Source organism: Lathamus discolor, chromosome 4, assembly GCF_037157495.1.
Source record: "Lathamus discolor isolate bLatDis1 chromosome 4, bLatDis1.hap1, whole genome shotgun sequence".
In the NCBI taxonomy this organism is placed as follows: domain Eukaryota; kingdom Metazoa; phylum Chordata; class Aves; order Psittaciformes; family Psittacidae; genus Lathamus; species Lathamus discolor.
In genome coordinates, this window is record NC_088887.1 from 42,712,304 (window position 1) to 42,727,637 (window position 15,334).

The window sequence follows — 15,334 nt, forward strand, 5'->3', positions numbered from 1 at the left end:
TCATACCAGAGCCAATTCTCAGTATGAAGCCTGCAACAGCAATAGTTGTTGAACAACTGCCTAAACGTAGTAGTTCAGACCAACCTAACTCTAGGAAAGCAGAAAAAAATTACTTGTTTGCCATAAGAGTTTCTATCTGCTGAAGTCATTGTTATCATAATGATTTTTTTACTTTTGCCCCCATAAAATGCTGCATACTTTCTCACATTTTTCTCCAGCAATACTTAGAAATGCTCAAGTGGATGTGCACTTCTAGCCAGGGTATGTCATTCTCTGCAACACCTTTTCAGCAGAGAGAGACAGTGAGTATGTGTATATGTATATACACATATATGTATGTATATGAGTGCCCTTAACATGTTCTCACTTCTTGATCACCCCTATGAGTGGTATCACCTTCAAGATCTACCATAATTTGGAAGGTCCCACAATGGCCTTACAAAATAAAGACAGCACAGCTATGGCAAACCCAGTAAATTTTCAGTCATTCTTCAGCTGGCTGCCACCTCAGAAGCAGATGAGGGAGCAATTTTCCAGAGATGAGGTAAAATTCTTTATCACATCACACTAACTCCTTCTCTGTGAGGGAACAGAATGAGTTTTCTCCCTCTGACATTGTTAGTATAGGTTACTAATCTGCAGAGACACTATCAAGAGTCAAGGTCTTTAATATGATCAAAATTCATGCCAATACACTATGGGATCAAAAATAAGTTGAATTTATAAGTGGACAGGCACAGCTGATTTCATATGTGTGCATCAGAATAAAGACTGTTTTAGAGATTCTGTTCTGCTTAGGAGTGCAGGTTTCACTGCCATTACAGACGACCTGTTAGATTTTGTTTTGTATCAGTTTTGAAAATATTTGGGAACATTTCAGTATTAGCATGTACCTGTGAAATCATTAAATTTGTAAACAATAATTTCCTGATCATATCTTTATCTATGTGTATGCATGTAAATGCAGAAACAATGATCAACCCCCCCTAACAATTCAAGATGGAGAAATAGTATTCCAGAAGCTGAAATCCATGTGTCTTCTAACGTGCCAGCCTTGTTACACATCTGCACTGCAACTAGACTGTGAAAGGTGTATGGTCACACAGTTGACAAATTAGACCTGCCAACAGCTACAAAGAGAGCAAGATGGAGGGGATTTCACTACACAAGAAAATGGCATACTTTCTTCTTTGAGCTGACTTTACATTGAAACATAGTGTGTGGTTTAAAACACAGATACGTGTATGGAGTACTTTACAGAAAACAGTCCTCAGACAGAAAATCTTAACAGGCTAGTGAACAGAAAAGTGAATTGAGCTGAATACAAAAAGTCCGCTCTCTGCCTCTCTTTTCCTCTGCATCCAATGAAGCAGAATAATACTCCACTGCCTGTACAGTCTTTCCACTCTAGGCTAGGATAAACATACACTACCTGACAGAGCATCAGATTCCCTGGTGCCAACCTTCAATTTAATTATACAGACAGAAAGGATTCTGAAAAGACTGGTGTGTCAGTAACTATCAAGATCATTAAATCCAATCCCTACGAACAAAATATTGAGTTGTTTTAAAGAGATTGAGGTGGAATGGCTATTCGCATTTACAAACTCATTTTGAATCAGCACCCAGTTTAACTCTGCTTATCGCATATAGAATCTGCTTTCATAAAAATCTGAGATGAAGTATTTGGGCTCCTTGTGGAGAAAAGGCTTTGGGGCTGCAGCCTGCACACTGACACCAGGTTTTCTTTATTTGCATCCCATGCTTAGATGAGCTTATTTGGTAGTACAGCACCCAAATGTACATTACTTTGACTTTCTGGACCCTGTAACTAACTCATATGCATCTTCTAATATAAATTAAAGTCTGATTCAATATCCTAACTTTAACATTTCCAAAATTAATGCAAATTCATTATTGATCAAGTTCATGAAAAAGTTTCAACTCCAGATTCTAGTTTCATTTTGGTGTTTCTCTTAGCATATGGCCATTAAGACTACTGGAGTCATTCCTGATTTGTATAGACACATATAATAAGATTTCTGACACTACATTAAGAGCAGGTGTAAGTACTAGACAGAAAAAAACCCTATTTTGTGCAAAGAAGTTTACTTGAAGGCATCCAAGAACCTACTGGCATTTAATCACTGATTCAACTACATGCATCCATAAGCCTAAGAATATATAGCTTTTTATGTAAGTGAAATAAAAAATAGTTCCTCATACTATTACAGAATTCAGTAGACCATGTCTTTATTTCAAAGCTTTAGAATAATTTTTCTATATGCAGCAAAAGAGAAAGATAGTATAGGGAAGAACACAGGCATATTTTTTGAAAAGTAAGAAGAGAAGGCACTAATAATCAATTAAAGTTCACATTTTCTTGCAGGTTTTCATACCGTCTTGCCACAGTTTACTTCCCCACATTTTTAAACAGAATGACCCTGAATATATCTGAATGCATGACTACCTGTCACAACTATCCTAACCAAGATTTCACAGTTCTCAGCTTGAAACCTATAGACTTCAAAGAACTGTGTGTCTAACTTAAATGAAAATCTCTCTCAGAATGCCCTGGGTTTAGCAGTAGCAGTCATTTATTCTCCTTCTTAGTAGCTGGTGCAGTGCTGTGTTTTTGACTTTTGGCCTCGGAACAGAGCTGATAACATTGATGTTTAGTCTGACCAAGGACTTTGTGAGTCTCATGCGCTGCCAGGGAGGAGGGGAAGCCAGGAGGAAGGCGAGACAGGACACCTGACCCAAACTAGCCAAAGAGGTATTCCATATCGCAGCACATCATGCTTGGGATGTAACTGGGAGTTACCCGGAAGGGCACTCTCTCTGCTCAGTCAGGCTGGGTATCGGCAGGTGGTACTGTATTCTCTTCCCTTGTTATTTCTCTTATCATTATTATTATTGGTGGTAGCAGTAGTGATTTGTGTTATACCCCAGCTGCTGGACTGTTCTTATCTCAATCCATGGGAGTTACATTCTTTCAATTGTCCTCCCCATCACTCCGGGAGCGGGGTGTGGGGGGGATAGACTGCCGACTGTGGATGACTTGCCGACAGAGTTTAAACCACAACAGTCCTTTTTGGCACCCAACATGGGGCACGAGGGGTTGAGATAATGACAGATCTGACCAGAGTGTGTCTAATCGTATTTGTGATAAGCATTCATTGTTTTGGATTAATAGTCACTTGTCACAATGCTGATTTATTGGCTCTCAAAGTTGTTTGTCTTGATCTCACTGTTTCAGTATATCGTACCTTACTTAGAGCTAGTATTTGCTTTGGTAGTGTTTATCAAGTGTGGGCCTTGGGCTAAGGTTCTTGTTTTACCGTACTTTATGGTAATCACTTGTAATACAGCTGGGCTCTGGCAGCAGAGCGGGATGGACGTGGCCGTGGACTTGTGCCTGGCCGTCCCGCTGCTCTTCACTGTCCTGGACCTCATCCTCACCTCCATCTTCGTGAGGCTGCGGGGAGCCGAGGGGAAGCGGCCCTGGGAGCCGGCGGCAGCCAAAGCGTCACAGGAGAGCGGCCCCGGGACCAAGCAGCAGAGGGGAGAGAGGCCGGAGGCCGGGAAGGAGGCGGCTGCAGAGCAGCGGGAGGAAGCGGTGGAGGAGCCGAGCCCCGCGGCCAAGCCCATCCCCGCGGCAGCAGAGAGCAATCCCCGGCAGCCACCTGGCCAACCCCTCCAGCACGAGCCCCAGGAGGATGCAGAGAGCAAGACACCACTTTTGGGAGCCTCAGCTGGGTCCAGCCTCGGGCACCCGGGACAAGTGGAGGATGCAGGAGACCACGCAGCATTTCTCAGCAAGGCAGAGGAGGAAGATCTGGACTCGGAAAAAGAGAAGCTGGTGGTGGGAGAGCCGGCAAGCACAGCAGCTACACCAGCCCCAGTGACAAGTACAGCAGCATCATTTGAGAGTTCTGAAGGGTTTGAATGGCCTTTGGGTACCCTTGGGACCTGCCTGATGATTGTGATGGGGATCAGCATGTTGGCACACAACACAGAGTGTGTTCTACCCATGACCATATTGTCTGATCTTAAAAGTTAAGCAGAGTCAGGTTTGGGTCTTATCTGGGGTTAGACAACAATATGGGAGGACCAAGAGATTTTCCCCAAGGCTGGCAGCAGGGTGTGTGGGACAGTATGGGTGAGTATCTAGTCCACTGGGCCCCTCCAGTGCTTTGGAAGCGTCAGAGATGGAAGGCAGCTGTATGGAGTCCCCAGCAACAAGTTGCAGAAACTGCTGAAGGGGATGGTGAATTATTTTGAGCCTGGTGGGCCCATGGCACTTCAGGCCATCAGGGCAGAGATGCAACATAAAGATGTACTCATGATCAAGGGGTGGACTTAGCAATGGACACTACTGACCAGGTTATTCATGAGTGTGAAACATGTGCTGCAATTAAACAAGCCAAACAGTTAAAGCCTCTTTGGTATGGAGGACAATGGCTGAAGTATAAATATGGTGAGGCCTGGCAGATTGATTTTATCACACTTCCACCCACCTGCCAAGGCAAGCGCCATGTGCTTACCATGGTGGAAGCAACGACCGGATGGCTGGAAACATACTCTGTGCCCCACGCCACTGACCAGAACACTATCCTGGGCCTTGAGAAACAGATTTTGTGGTGACATGGCACCCCAGGGAGAATTGAGTCAGACAATGGGACTCATTTCCGGAATAACCTTATAGACACTTGGGCCAAAGAGGATGGCATTGAGTGGGTATATCACATCCCGTACCATGCACCAGCCTCTAGGAAAATCGAACGGTACAATGGGCTGTTAAAAACCACACTGAGAGCAATGGGTAGGGGAACTTTCAAGCACTGGGATACACACTTACCAAAGGCCACCTGGTTGGTCAACACGAGAAGATCTGCCAACAGGGCTGGCCCGGCCCAGTCACAACTTTTATGTATTGTACAGGGGGACAAAGTTCCTGTGATGCACATGAAGAATTTGCTGGGGAAGACAGTCTGGGTCATTCCTGCTTCAGGTAAAGGCAAACCCACTCATGGGATTGCTTTTGCTCAGGGACCCGGATATACTTGGTGGGTAATGCGGGAAGATGGGGAAGTCCGGTGTATACCTGAAGGGGATTTGATTTTAGGGGAAAAGAGCCAATGAACTTAATTGTATGCTGTTGCCTGCTGTGTAATACTTTTATAGCCCATCAACTAGATGTCTTCCTTTCACCAGCGACCAGCCCTGACTTCCCTCTGACCATCATCCCAACAGAGAATGAACTTCGATAGAACCAGACGAGTTCTGTGGTAAAGGAACGATCAGCATCAGCAGGCAACGATCCAACACTGCACATAGACTCTCCTGCCCGAAAGATTGTTACAACAGATGGAACCTGACATCATGGACTGAATGGACTCAGCAGCTTTATAGGGATTGGTCCATGCACTAAGAAATGATCTCTTTCTCTCTGTCTGTGCATGTATGTGGATGGATATATATGCAAGAACTATGGTATATTGAAAATGTGGGATCTGAGCATGACATGAATGGTATGGAATAAGGGGGGGATACTGTCCTGGGTTTAGCAGAGCAGTCATTTATTCTCCTTCTTAGTAGCTGGTGCAGTGCTGTGTTTTTGACTTTTGGCCTCGGAACAGAGCTGATAACATTGATGTTTAGTCTGACCAAGGACTTTGTGAGTCTCATGCGCTGCCAGGGAGGAGGGGAAGCCAGGAGGAAGGCGAGACAGGACACCTGACCCAAACTAGCCAAAGAGGTATTCCATATCGCAGCACATCATGCTTGGGATGTAACTGGGAGTTACCCGGAAGGGCACTCTCTCTGCTCAGTCAGGCTGGGTATCGGCAGGTGGTACTGTATTCTCTTCTCTTGTTATTTCTCTTATCATTATTATTATTGGTGGTAGCAGTAGTGATTTGTGTTATACCCCAGCTGCTGGACTGTTCTTATCTCAATCCGTGGGAGTTACATTCTTTCAATTGTCCTCCCCATCACTCCGGGAGCGGGGTGTGGGGGGGATAGACTGCCGACTGTGGATGACTTGTCGACAGAGTTTAAACCACGACACAGAATGACTGTAGAAAATTCAGAGAGCTGAGTCAGTATAATACAAGCAATATGCACACATATTACTTGAGGACATACATAGTCTGCCTGCTTCTATCTTCTAACATGTGAAGACAACAAAAGAAGGAAAGATCATGATCACATCATGTCCTTTTTGTCCTTGTCTTGTGAAATACCTTATTCCAGTAACAAACCATGGCATCCTTATACTCAGTATAAGAAACCAAGCTCTTATTCTAATAAAACAAGACAACTTTGTTGATCTACCCATTAAAATATTTTATTTTTTAAATTATAATTACAGGGGAAAGAAAGTGTAGTGAATGCATCTCACCTCAACTACTTTTGCTATGTGTTTTTGTCCTCAACTTTTGATCTATTTATCCTTGCAATGAAAGCACAAGACAACTTTCCTTTTTTTATGAAGAGTATAAGAGGTATAGAGATTACCTCTCAAATACAGGATGTGGCAGTTTTCAGCAACATTCTGCTTTCATATCAGAGTAAGCCCATACATGGACAAGTTCCCCTACCTCTCAGCTGAACCACAGTTTCTATGGCAAGGAAATGCCAAGTGTGTGCCTTGGATAGAAATCTCAGAGGGTACATGCAGATGCAGCTACAAATGATAAATAGTATACTATAAGTGCCTGGAAGTCACATGTTATCAAATTAAAAACTGTAAGTATAGCTTTCATTTGAAACTCAGCCAGTCGAGATTACAAAGTGTGGCAACCTTATTCCCCCTATAGAGCAGCATCACACCTTAATGGAAATCAGGTCAACAAAGAACTTGTCATATCTGGTCATATCTGGTCATATCTCACATATTACAGGATATCACATTTAAGAAAAAATATTAATTTCTTAAATTTAATAATTCTTAGTAGGTAAATGCACTCAGTATTAAAACAATTGGCCTTACTTATTGTTTTAATTTGGTGACAGCTTGTAGGTGCTGACTTTTTCTATACTTTTCTCCCTTAAATTTTCTTTATACTACTCTTCTCCATAAAAAAGATCTTTAAATTATGAAATAAATTTACTACTTTCTGAATCCTTCAAGCAACTTAATGGTCATAAATGCATAAATATTGGCCACACTCCTGCTTTGCAGAGACAGAGAACAGAGTATGGATTGGAAAATTTTATTTGGTTCAAAGATTATTTTTAAGCTCTGGATGAAAATGTTATTTTCAAATTTTGTTCACCAAGACACTAAGACATGCTGCTTATTATTATTAGTTTTGTATTATTCCTAGTTGGAATAATGCATATTGCAAAAGGCCATCATATCCGGGTTGCATAACATGACATAATATAATAGTCAAAATACTATTTTATTAAAAAAATGAAGCAATTTCTAGCTGGTACGATTCTCCACTTATTTCTTCTTCAAATTATCTATAATTATTAAAGTAATTAAACATTATGTCACTCTCATCTTTCAATAAAATATAAATGTGCTGAGTGGTCTCAGAAGTGAAGAACTAGTTTTCAACAGTCAAGAAAATAATCCAGTTTAACACAGGTAAATTGACAACATCTGTTCTCTTAAGTAACATACTTAGTGATTCTTTTGCTTCACTGTGAAAGTGTCAAGATGTCAGAACAATTTTACACCCAGTTCCAATACCTAAATGCCTGGCATTTCATGTCTCTCATTCCTCTCTTCCATGAACTGGCTCCAGATGGTTCTCGGTCTTCACTTCTCCGCATAAGAGGCTGTGATCAATGAGCCCCCTTTGTATTTCTTAACAGACTGCTGTGAATAAAGGGTCTACATTTGAATTCACTATGGAAAGGAAGATCCTAATATGCAGAATATGAGTTCTACTGTCAGCTCATCTGTCTTGCATCCCAGATTTTCAGAAAGGATGAGTGTCTTTCTGAAACCAAAATATTATGCTCTGTCTAATCCATGTTAAAAGCAGAGCTTCAGAATCAAATGCACCTTTAACACGATAGGAGGCATTCATATATGCATATTGACTTCAAAACAAGCATCACCAAACAGTTACATCAGTAAGGCAAAAAAAGGCAGGGTTAAATTTCCAGTTGTGTTGTAGAAGAAATACTGATCTAGACAATAATGTCTCTTGTTAAATTCCTCACTAATGAGAAATTTTTCTTACTCAGCCCTGTTTTTCCCATACCGCACTGTTTTCATGTAGCTGTGAAAAAGAACTAGGAGTAATCTGTTTGAATAAAAAAACCCAACCAACCAAACAAACAAAAAACCAAAAAACCAAACAAAAAAAAGTAACCATCAGATTTTTGTCTTTTTTAACATGCGCTGTTACTAGTTAAACACACTGTACATTATAAAAAAAAACAAACTCGGAATAATTAAAAGAAACAATGTAAACAACTTTGGTTTTGCATGAATTTACTTTTATACACACGATATTGTAAAAGTAACAGATAAAGTATATTTTGTGATAAGCCTCTTGTACTGAATCATCAAGAGGCCTACTTTTCTAAATTAATGTAACGAACACTACAGACCTATTCTTCACTCTTTATTATGTTCTCTTTTTCATATTCAAAGAATTGTATCTAGTGCCACATGTTGATTAAAGACCTTTGGGCAATCTTGGACAACCTGCCTAAAATATTGTAGCTTCCTATGTAGCATAAAATATGCAAAGTACTTTTTATTCCTGACTATTTCAGCTGAAATATAGATCTATTTGAACTCCCACATATCTCCCTTTTCCAAAAACGGATAATATAAAATATGTCTATTCTTACGTCTTTTACATTTCAGGCAAAAGTATCTATTTCTTCCTTGATTATGTTGGGGGGAGCAAGGGTGGGAGAGTGATAAGCTGAAGAAATCTTTATTTTACCTATCATCTTCTTGTGATGGATTGGAGCAAGTAGGTGCAAGTAGCAGCAGCATTGTTTAATTTCTTTTCTCCTGAACAGTATATCTAGTTTTCTGTTATCTCTGTCTATAAGAGATCATTTCATATCGACCTGTTTGATAAACATATCAAACAAAAACAAATGCTACCTACTAACTGCATTGATCTAAACTTGTTTGCACTCATCCTACACATGGATAAGTAGATAATAGAGATTAAAAAAAAAAAAAGAAAAGGTGTGTGTACAGAAAACTAATAGGTTGTATAATTAACTAACCATACCTTTGAAAGCAATATATCCATAGTTTATCTCTTGGAAATCACAGAATGGTTAGGGTTGGGAAGGATCTTAAGACCATCTAGTTCAAACACCCCTGCCATGGGCAGGGATGCTTCACACTAGACTACATTGCCAATGGCTCTGTGCAACCTGGCCTTGAACACTGACAGGGATGGAGCATTTACCACTTCTTTGGGTACCCTGTTCCAGTGCCTCATCACCCTCACAGTAAAGAACTGCCTTATATCTAACTTGAACTTCCCCTGTTGAAGTTTAAGCCCATTGCTACAGTCCCTGATGAAGACTCCCTCTCCAGCAACCTTGTAGGCCTGCTTCAGCTAACGGAAGGCTGCTATGAGGTTTTTGCAGCCTTTTCTTCTCCAGGCTGAGCAGCCCCAATTTACTCACTCTGTCTTTGTATGGAAGGTGCTCCAGCCCCTTTATCATCCTTGTGGCCCTCCTCTGGGCTTGCTCCAACAGCTCCATGTCCTTATGTTGCGGACACCAGAACTGCACACAGTACTCCCAGTCTTACAAGAGCAGAGAAGAGGAGCTGGATCACCTCCTTCAACCTGCTGGTCATACTCCTTTAGATGTAGCCAAGGACATGGTTGGCTTTCTGAGCTGCGAGTGCACACTGAAGCCAGCTCATGTTAAGTTTCTCATCGACCAACACTCACAAGTCCTTCTTCGCAGGGCTGCTCTGAGATACTTCTCTGCCCAACCTGTAGCTGTGCCTGGGATTGCCCTGACCCAGGTGGGGTGCATGAATGAAACAATTTCTTAGACTAATTTTAATCTTTTCTAGAAACCTTTAGCACACATGACATTACTATCACCTGTCAGATAAAATTCAAAGCAGGAGTTTGAATATTTTTAAAGGAATAGCCCACTTTTGTAGTGACAAAAGACTTTATATGCATTAAATTATTCAAAATTACTAAATTATTATTGAACTATTAAAATTATATTTAGTGATTATTATTAAATTACCAGTAATGATTTCATAAATTACTATTATAAGGGCATTTTTAAAAATTAATAAAGAAGGGTCATCCAGCATGATCTAAAGTTCTTACAAATGCAGGTGACAATATGCATGTTTCTCCCCACTTCAGAAAATAAAAATATTTTAGAGAAGTTAAATCCTCTGAAATTTTTTAAATCTACATTTCCCCCTCACTGTAGTGGAAACATTACAGGATCCCAGTGACTAATTTTATTATTTAATACTCAACTTTATTGCTGCACACTCCCAAAACAAGAGACTTCAGGTAATTTAGTCTGCCATTCAAGTTTCTCATGAGGTCTGATACATTTTTCCCAGATGGCAAATTACCTTGTGGTTCTGATTATCACAAAGTTGTACACCTAGCAAAATATTTTTCTACCTACAAATTGTCTACTCACAAAAAAATACTCCTTTGAGTTAACTGCAGTGAATGAGGAATTATTTTTTCTTCCTACAGCATGAACAGTATATCCGTATTAATAGCAAGCTCCTTCATAGAATCATAGAATAGTTAGGGTTGGAAAGGACCTCAAGATCATCTAGTTCCAACGCCCCTGTCATGGGCAGGGACACCTCACACTAAACCATACCATCCAAGGTTTCATCCAACCTGGCCTTGAACACTGCCAGGGATGGAGCACTCATAACCTCCCTGGGCAACCCATTCCAGTGCCTCACCACCATAACAGGAAAGAATTTCCTCCTTATATCCAATATAAACTTCCCCTGCTTAAGTTTTAACCCGTTACCCCTTGTCCTGTCACTACAGTCCCTGACGAAGAGTCCCTCCCCAGCATCCCCATAGGCCCCCTTCAGGTACTGGAAGGCTGCCATGAGGTCTCCATGCAGCCTTCTCTTCTCCAGGCTGAACAGCCCCAGCTTTCTCAGCCTGTCTTCATACAGGAGGTGCTCCAGCCCCCTGATCATCCTCGTGTCCCTCCTCTGGACTTGTTCCAACAGTTCCATGTCCTTTTTATGTTGAGGCCACCAGAACTACACACAATACTCCGCACTGACAGTTTTTTTGATCCACCCCCTCCAAGAAGTGGATGGAGTGGGTCATGAACTCCCCTGTGCTGTCAGAACACATTATGTATATTATAGAACTATCTTCAGCAATAATTATTTCTGCTACTAGTCTTTTATCTAATTTTCTCAATAAGCTTTGGCGAAGACATTTGGCTTAATCTGCTCCTGTCTCACCACAGCCCATCTCAGAGCTGAAGAAAAGAGCAACTTAAATTACTCTGAGAAACACCTAGTTCTGTTTGTTTTGTTCTCATTCTGGTTTGTTCTGCCATGTTTCTTTCCATCAGAGCTTTTCATCTTTTTTTTCTCTCCGTAGGGGACACTTTTTTACTATCTTCCCTTAAAAGTCCTTTATCAGGCAGAAGGGGTCAAATTCCAATGACAAATGGACCAACACACAACTCTAGAGCTTTGCTGACCCTCATTACTTTTTCAGATATAAATGCTTCGCTTTCCTTCACTCTTTCATTCTCCTTTATCTGCCCCTTAATGTCAAAAGGAGGATGTTCTCTTATCTCTTAATCACGTCTGAAACTCAGCTAGAAGCCTTATCCACAGCAGTATTTCTGTAGCATGCTATAAGTTGGGTTCACCTCACTGTAGAAGAGGATGGAATATTTGGCACTGTGACCTACAAACATAGTCTAGGCGCACTCTTTTGCTCTTTCAGTGTTTTTTTGTGGAATCTTCATTATATAGTGTCTTGTCAAGCTACATTACCAAAGCATGACAAGATTAAAGAACATCAGGCTTGAGTAGGATGGACAGGAAGAACTTTCACACTGTTGCGTGAAGACACTGACTGATGAAACTGATATAATGAAAATTATCAAACTTTCCTCAAAGTAGTTTCAAAAAAAATCTTTCTGCATCTTTAAGAGGTCTTGCACATTTTTTTTCTCTTACAGACAGGCAAATAACGTGTAATAAGAATGTTATTTTATATTATATACACAGTTGTTTATGTATATTTTTATTAATAAATATGCATATGCATCTATGCAAATGCATCTATATTTGTGTATATAAGGGCACAAACCCTATATGTATATACTTGTATTTACAAACATAGATTTGTAGAAATGCCACCTACTAAACTTCCAATACTGCAAACAGCTTTATGCACTAAAAATGTGGGATGAAATCTTACACAACCTCTGATCATGAAAATGTCATGACTAATATAAATTTGATATAAAATCCGGTTTGACAATTTGGTTGACAATTTGGATTGTCAAAAGAATATAGGCATTCTTAATGTGTACCAGAAGAAGAAAAATGTGACTAACCTGTGAAACTCAAGGACATAATCTTAAGTGTGGCAAAGGATAAAATTCAGGTGTTTAATACCATCTGTTACAATAAAGAAAATATTGCATATTTAATATGTTAATTAGATTTTCTATACCAGTTTACTTGGCTTGTTCATGTTGCAGGAGAATACTATCGAATTAGTTAATCAGTCTTGATTTTTGCAACAACAAAAGCATTAATACTCCTGAGTGGCACAGAATATTCACTGGAAAGCTATGCTACAATGTTTATTACTTTACAGTGTTTCAGAATTACTTCTATTAGACTTAAAAAGAAGCACATAATATAATCTCAATATCTTTTATATTGAAAGAGAAATCTAATATCTGCATAATATAACTGTTCGACAACTAAATGATTCTTTAAAAACGCCTAAACCAGTAAAAATGCGAAGAAAGTTGAAAAAGTAAATTCTTCAGAATAATTATATGCACACAATTATTATAAACAAAAAGATGTGCAAGAGGACTTCTGGTCAATAATGATGAGAATTTTCCCTGATATGTTTATCACCTGTTGGAAAGACTAATCTGCAAAGGCATAGGAAACAACTAAAGTGTTGATTAATATTTAAATAAAATTCTGTAGTAGTCATATCTAATATTTCAACATTAAGAAATAGTATCATTAATACACTCAGAAACTGCGTATGATTTTTATCATGTCTGGTGCTCCAATGTGTTTTTCACTCTTGCAACAGTTGAGCCACAGACCATGGTGAAATGCAAAACTCAAAAAAATCTTGTAAAACAGTGTGTTCTGAGAATAATCTGGAAGGTAGGTCCACTGTAAACCAGTGACATTTGAGATCTAAAAGAGCTAAAGATCAGCATCTATTTAAACCACTCTCTTGCATATGCACTAGAGTAAAGCAGCACTGTTTCCCTGGTCCGTTAATTAAACTCCCTTGTGGAACTGGTAATGGTGACAATGAAAGTCACAGACACACAGGATTGTGCTTTTGCATGTTTGTTAGAAAACTGAAATTCACTGTTAGTCCCAAGAGGCAGAGCAAGTATATTGGATTACTGACTTTGACAATCTTGACTCAATACATCTCCCAGACATCATGAAAACTAATAATATTCTTAACTGTGTAATCAATTTTTAATGGAAAATAGCAGTTGCTATATCAATTAATTACTATGTGCTGAAATAGAGAACATGCTGATTTTGTACAGACATAAATGCTACGGCATCATATTGACAATATTTCTGAAAGTATAAACCAGCCAGGTTTAGAGACTTTTTCATAAGCATATTTTTCAGAATATCCTTAAAGTAATTACTTAATGCATTTTTTTAATGTATCTCATGTTAATCCTTCAGGATATACAAGGCTATTACATACTGACTGAAAGACTGAATACCTTTTAGTGCACCTTGAAAAAGACAGGTTTCAGTTTTGAAAAAAGACAGTCCTTAGCAAAAGAAAACTAAATTAAAAAAGACACCCAAAAAAACCCTCAACAAATAAACCCAAACAAAAGAACACAAACAAAAAAACAAACAAAAAAAAGAAGAAAAAAGCATTAATTATAAGTAATTTTAATGATAACACAAATCCTAATCTTTCTGAAAACACTAGTCCAAAACTGACCTAGAAATCGTTCACTCTCAGGCCCTGAAGCATGAAATTAATGACTAGTAGCCCAAACTGAAAATCAAAAAACAAACTTAACAACAATAAAATCCCACCTCATGATATTCTGTGTTAGTAAAGGGAGAGAAGGAAAGGGACTGTCAATTTCTGAAATATATCACATCAGAGCAGCCACACATCTATATTTATCCCTTTGAAAGAAGAAAAAACATAGTGAAGAACAAAAAATTCTGACCCATTATGGATCTATCAAAATGCCATTAAGAACTGCAATACAAATAAAAAATATAGTGTACAATTGCTGTGAAAGAGCTCCTTGTGGACCATATTAAATGCAAAAATAATGCTAAACAATGACAGAGAAACTGCAAATTGAGTTTCCCACCAAGGACAGAGTAAAATAAATATATACTGCCTAAACCCCATAACTCATGATTCAAAGCATTTCTGAAGTCTTCATGTTTCCCCAAACTAGCTGAAGTGGTGTCAGGTCCTAAAATATATTTCAGAACTAGGCATCATTTAGGAAATATGCAGTCATTTTGACATGTAGTGACTTATGGCATATTGAATCATGATCATTTTGACCTTTGGTCTACTAAATAATATATCCTTTGTGTAATGCTTTTGGACAGTGTCTCAAAAAACTATGTATACAAGGGCATAAGTTTAGGACTAGAAAACAGAGGGCTTTTAGAATAGAGGATGTTATTATGGAATCCATCAAATAATTAAGAAAAGGATAGTGACTAGTGTCATGTAACAGAAAAACTGCTGAAGATTTTATTGCCTGTAATATATTCTAATATATGATAATCAGTTTACCAAATTGAAGAATATAGAAATTAATACAAAGCATTCATACTGAGAATAATAAGTGATAGCAATATAGGAGTCAGACTTCACTTTTGAACTATTGCAACATGGACCCAGGCTACAGAAAGAGTCCATGAGTCTTCAGTTTCAGTAGGTCAGACAACTTTATGTCCAATTAACATTTTGACAAAGCATCTTTTCTCTGAATGATTTTTACTGACAGTGAAATTCTGTATAATATTAGTAGTTTGTTTTTAACAGCCTTAGATTACTTCAAAGTTTCCAGTCTTTCCCAAATGTGACACATATTACTATGTTGACATGAATGGACTAAATAA

General features: G+C 39.0%; 2 protein-coding genes across 2 annotated transcripts in view; one reads left to right on the plus strand and one right to left on the minus strand.

Moving 5' to 3' along the window:
* The window catches only part of IL1RAPL1 (interleukin 1 receptor accessory protein like 1), a 737,773-nt gene that overhangs the window by 395,711 nt on the left and 326,728 nt on the right, over window positions 1–15,334 (minus strand). The gene's annotated exons all lie outside the window — the stretch shown is intronic.
* Window positions 3,395–5,145, plus strand: LOC136012624 (matrix-remodeling-associated protein 7-like). The gene is made up of 2 exons (XM_065675715.1): window positions 3,395–3,877; window positions 5,053–5,145. The coding sequence occupies exons 1-2, from the start codon at window positions 3,395–3,397 to the stop codon at window positions 5,143–5,145; spliced, it is 576 nt and encodes a 191-aa protein (XP_065531787.1).

Bases quoted from the DNA above. Each gene is read 5' to 3' on its own strand.
- LOC136012624 (XM_065675715.1), top strand. From the start codon at position 3,395: ATGGACGTGGCCGTGGACTTGTGCCTGGCCGTCCCGCTGCTCTTCACT. The intron at 3,878-5,052 runs GCAAGCACAGCA...GCTTTTGCTCAG, and splicing joins AGCTGGTGGTGGGAGAGCCG to GGACCCGGATATACTTGGTG.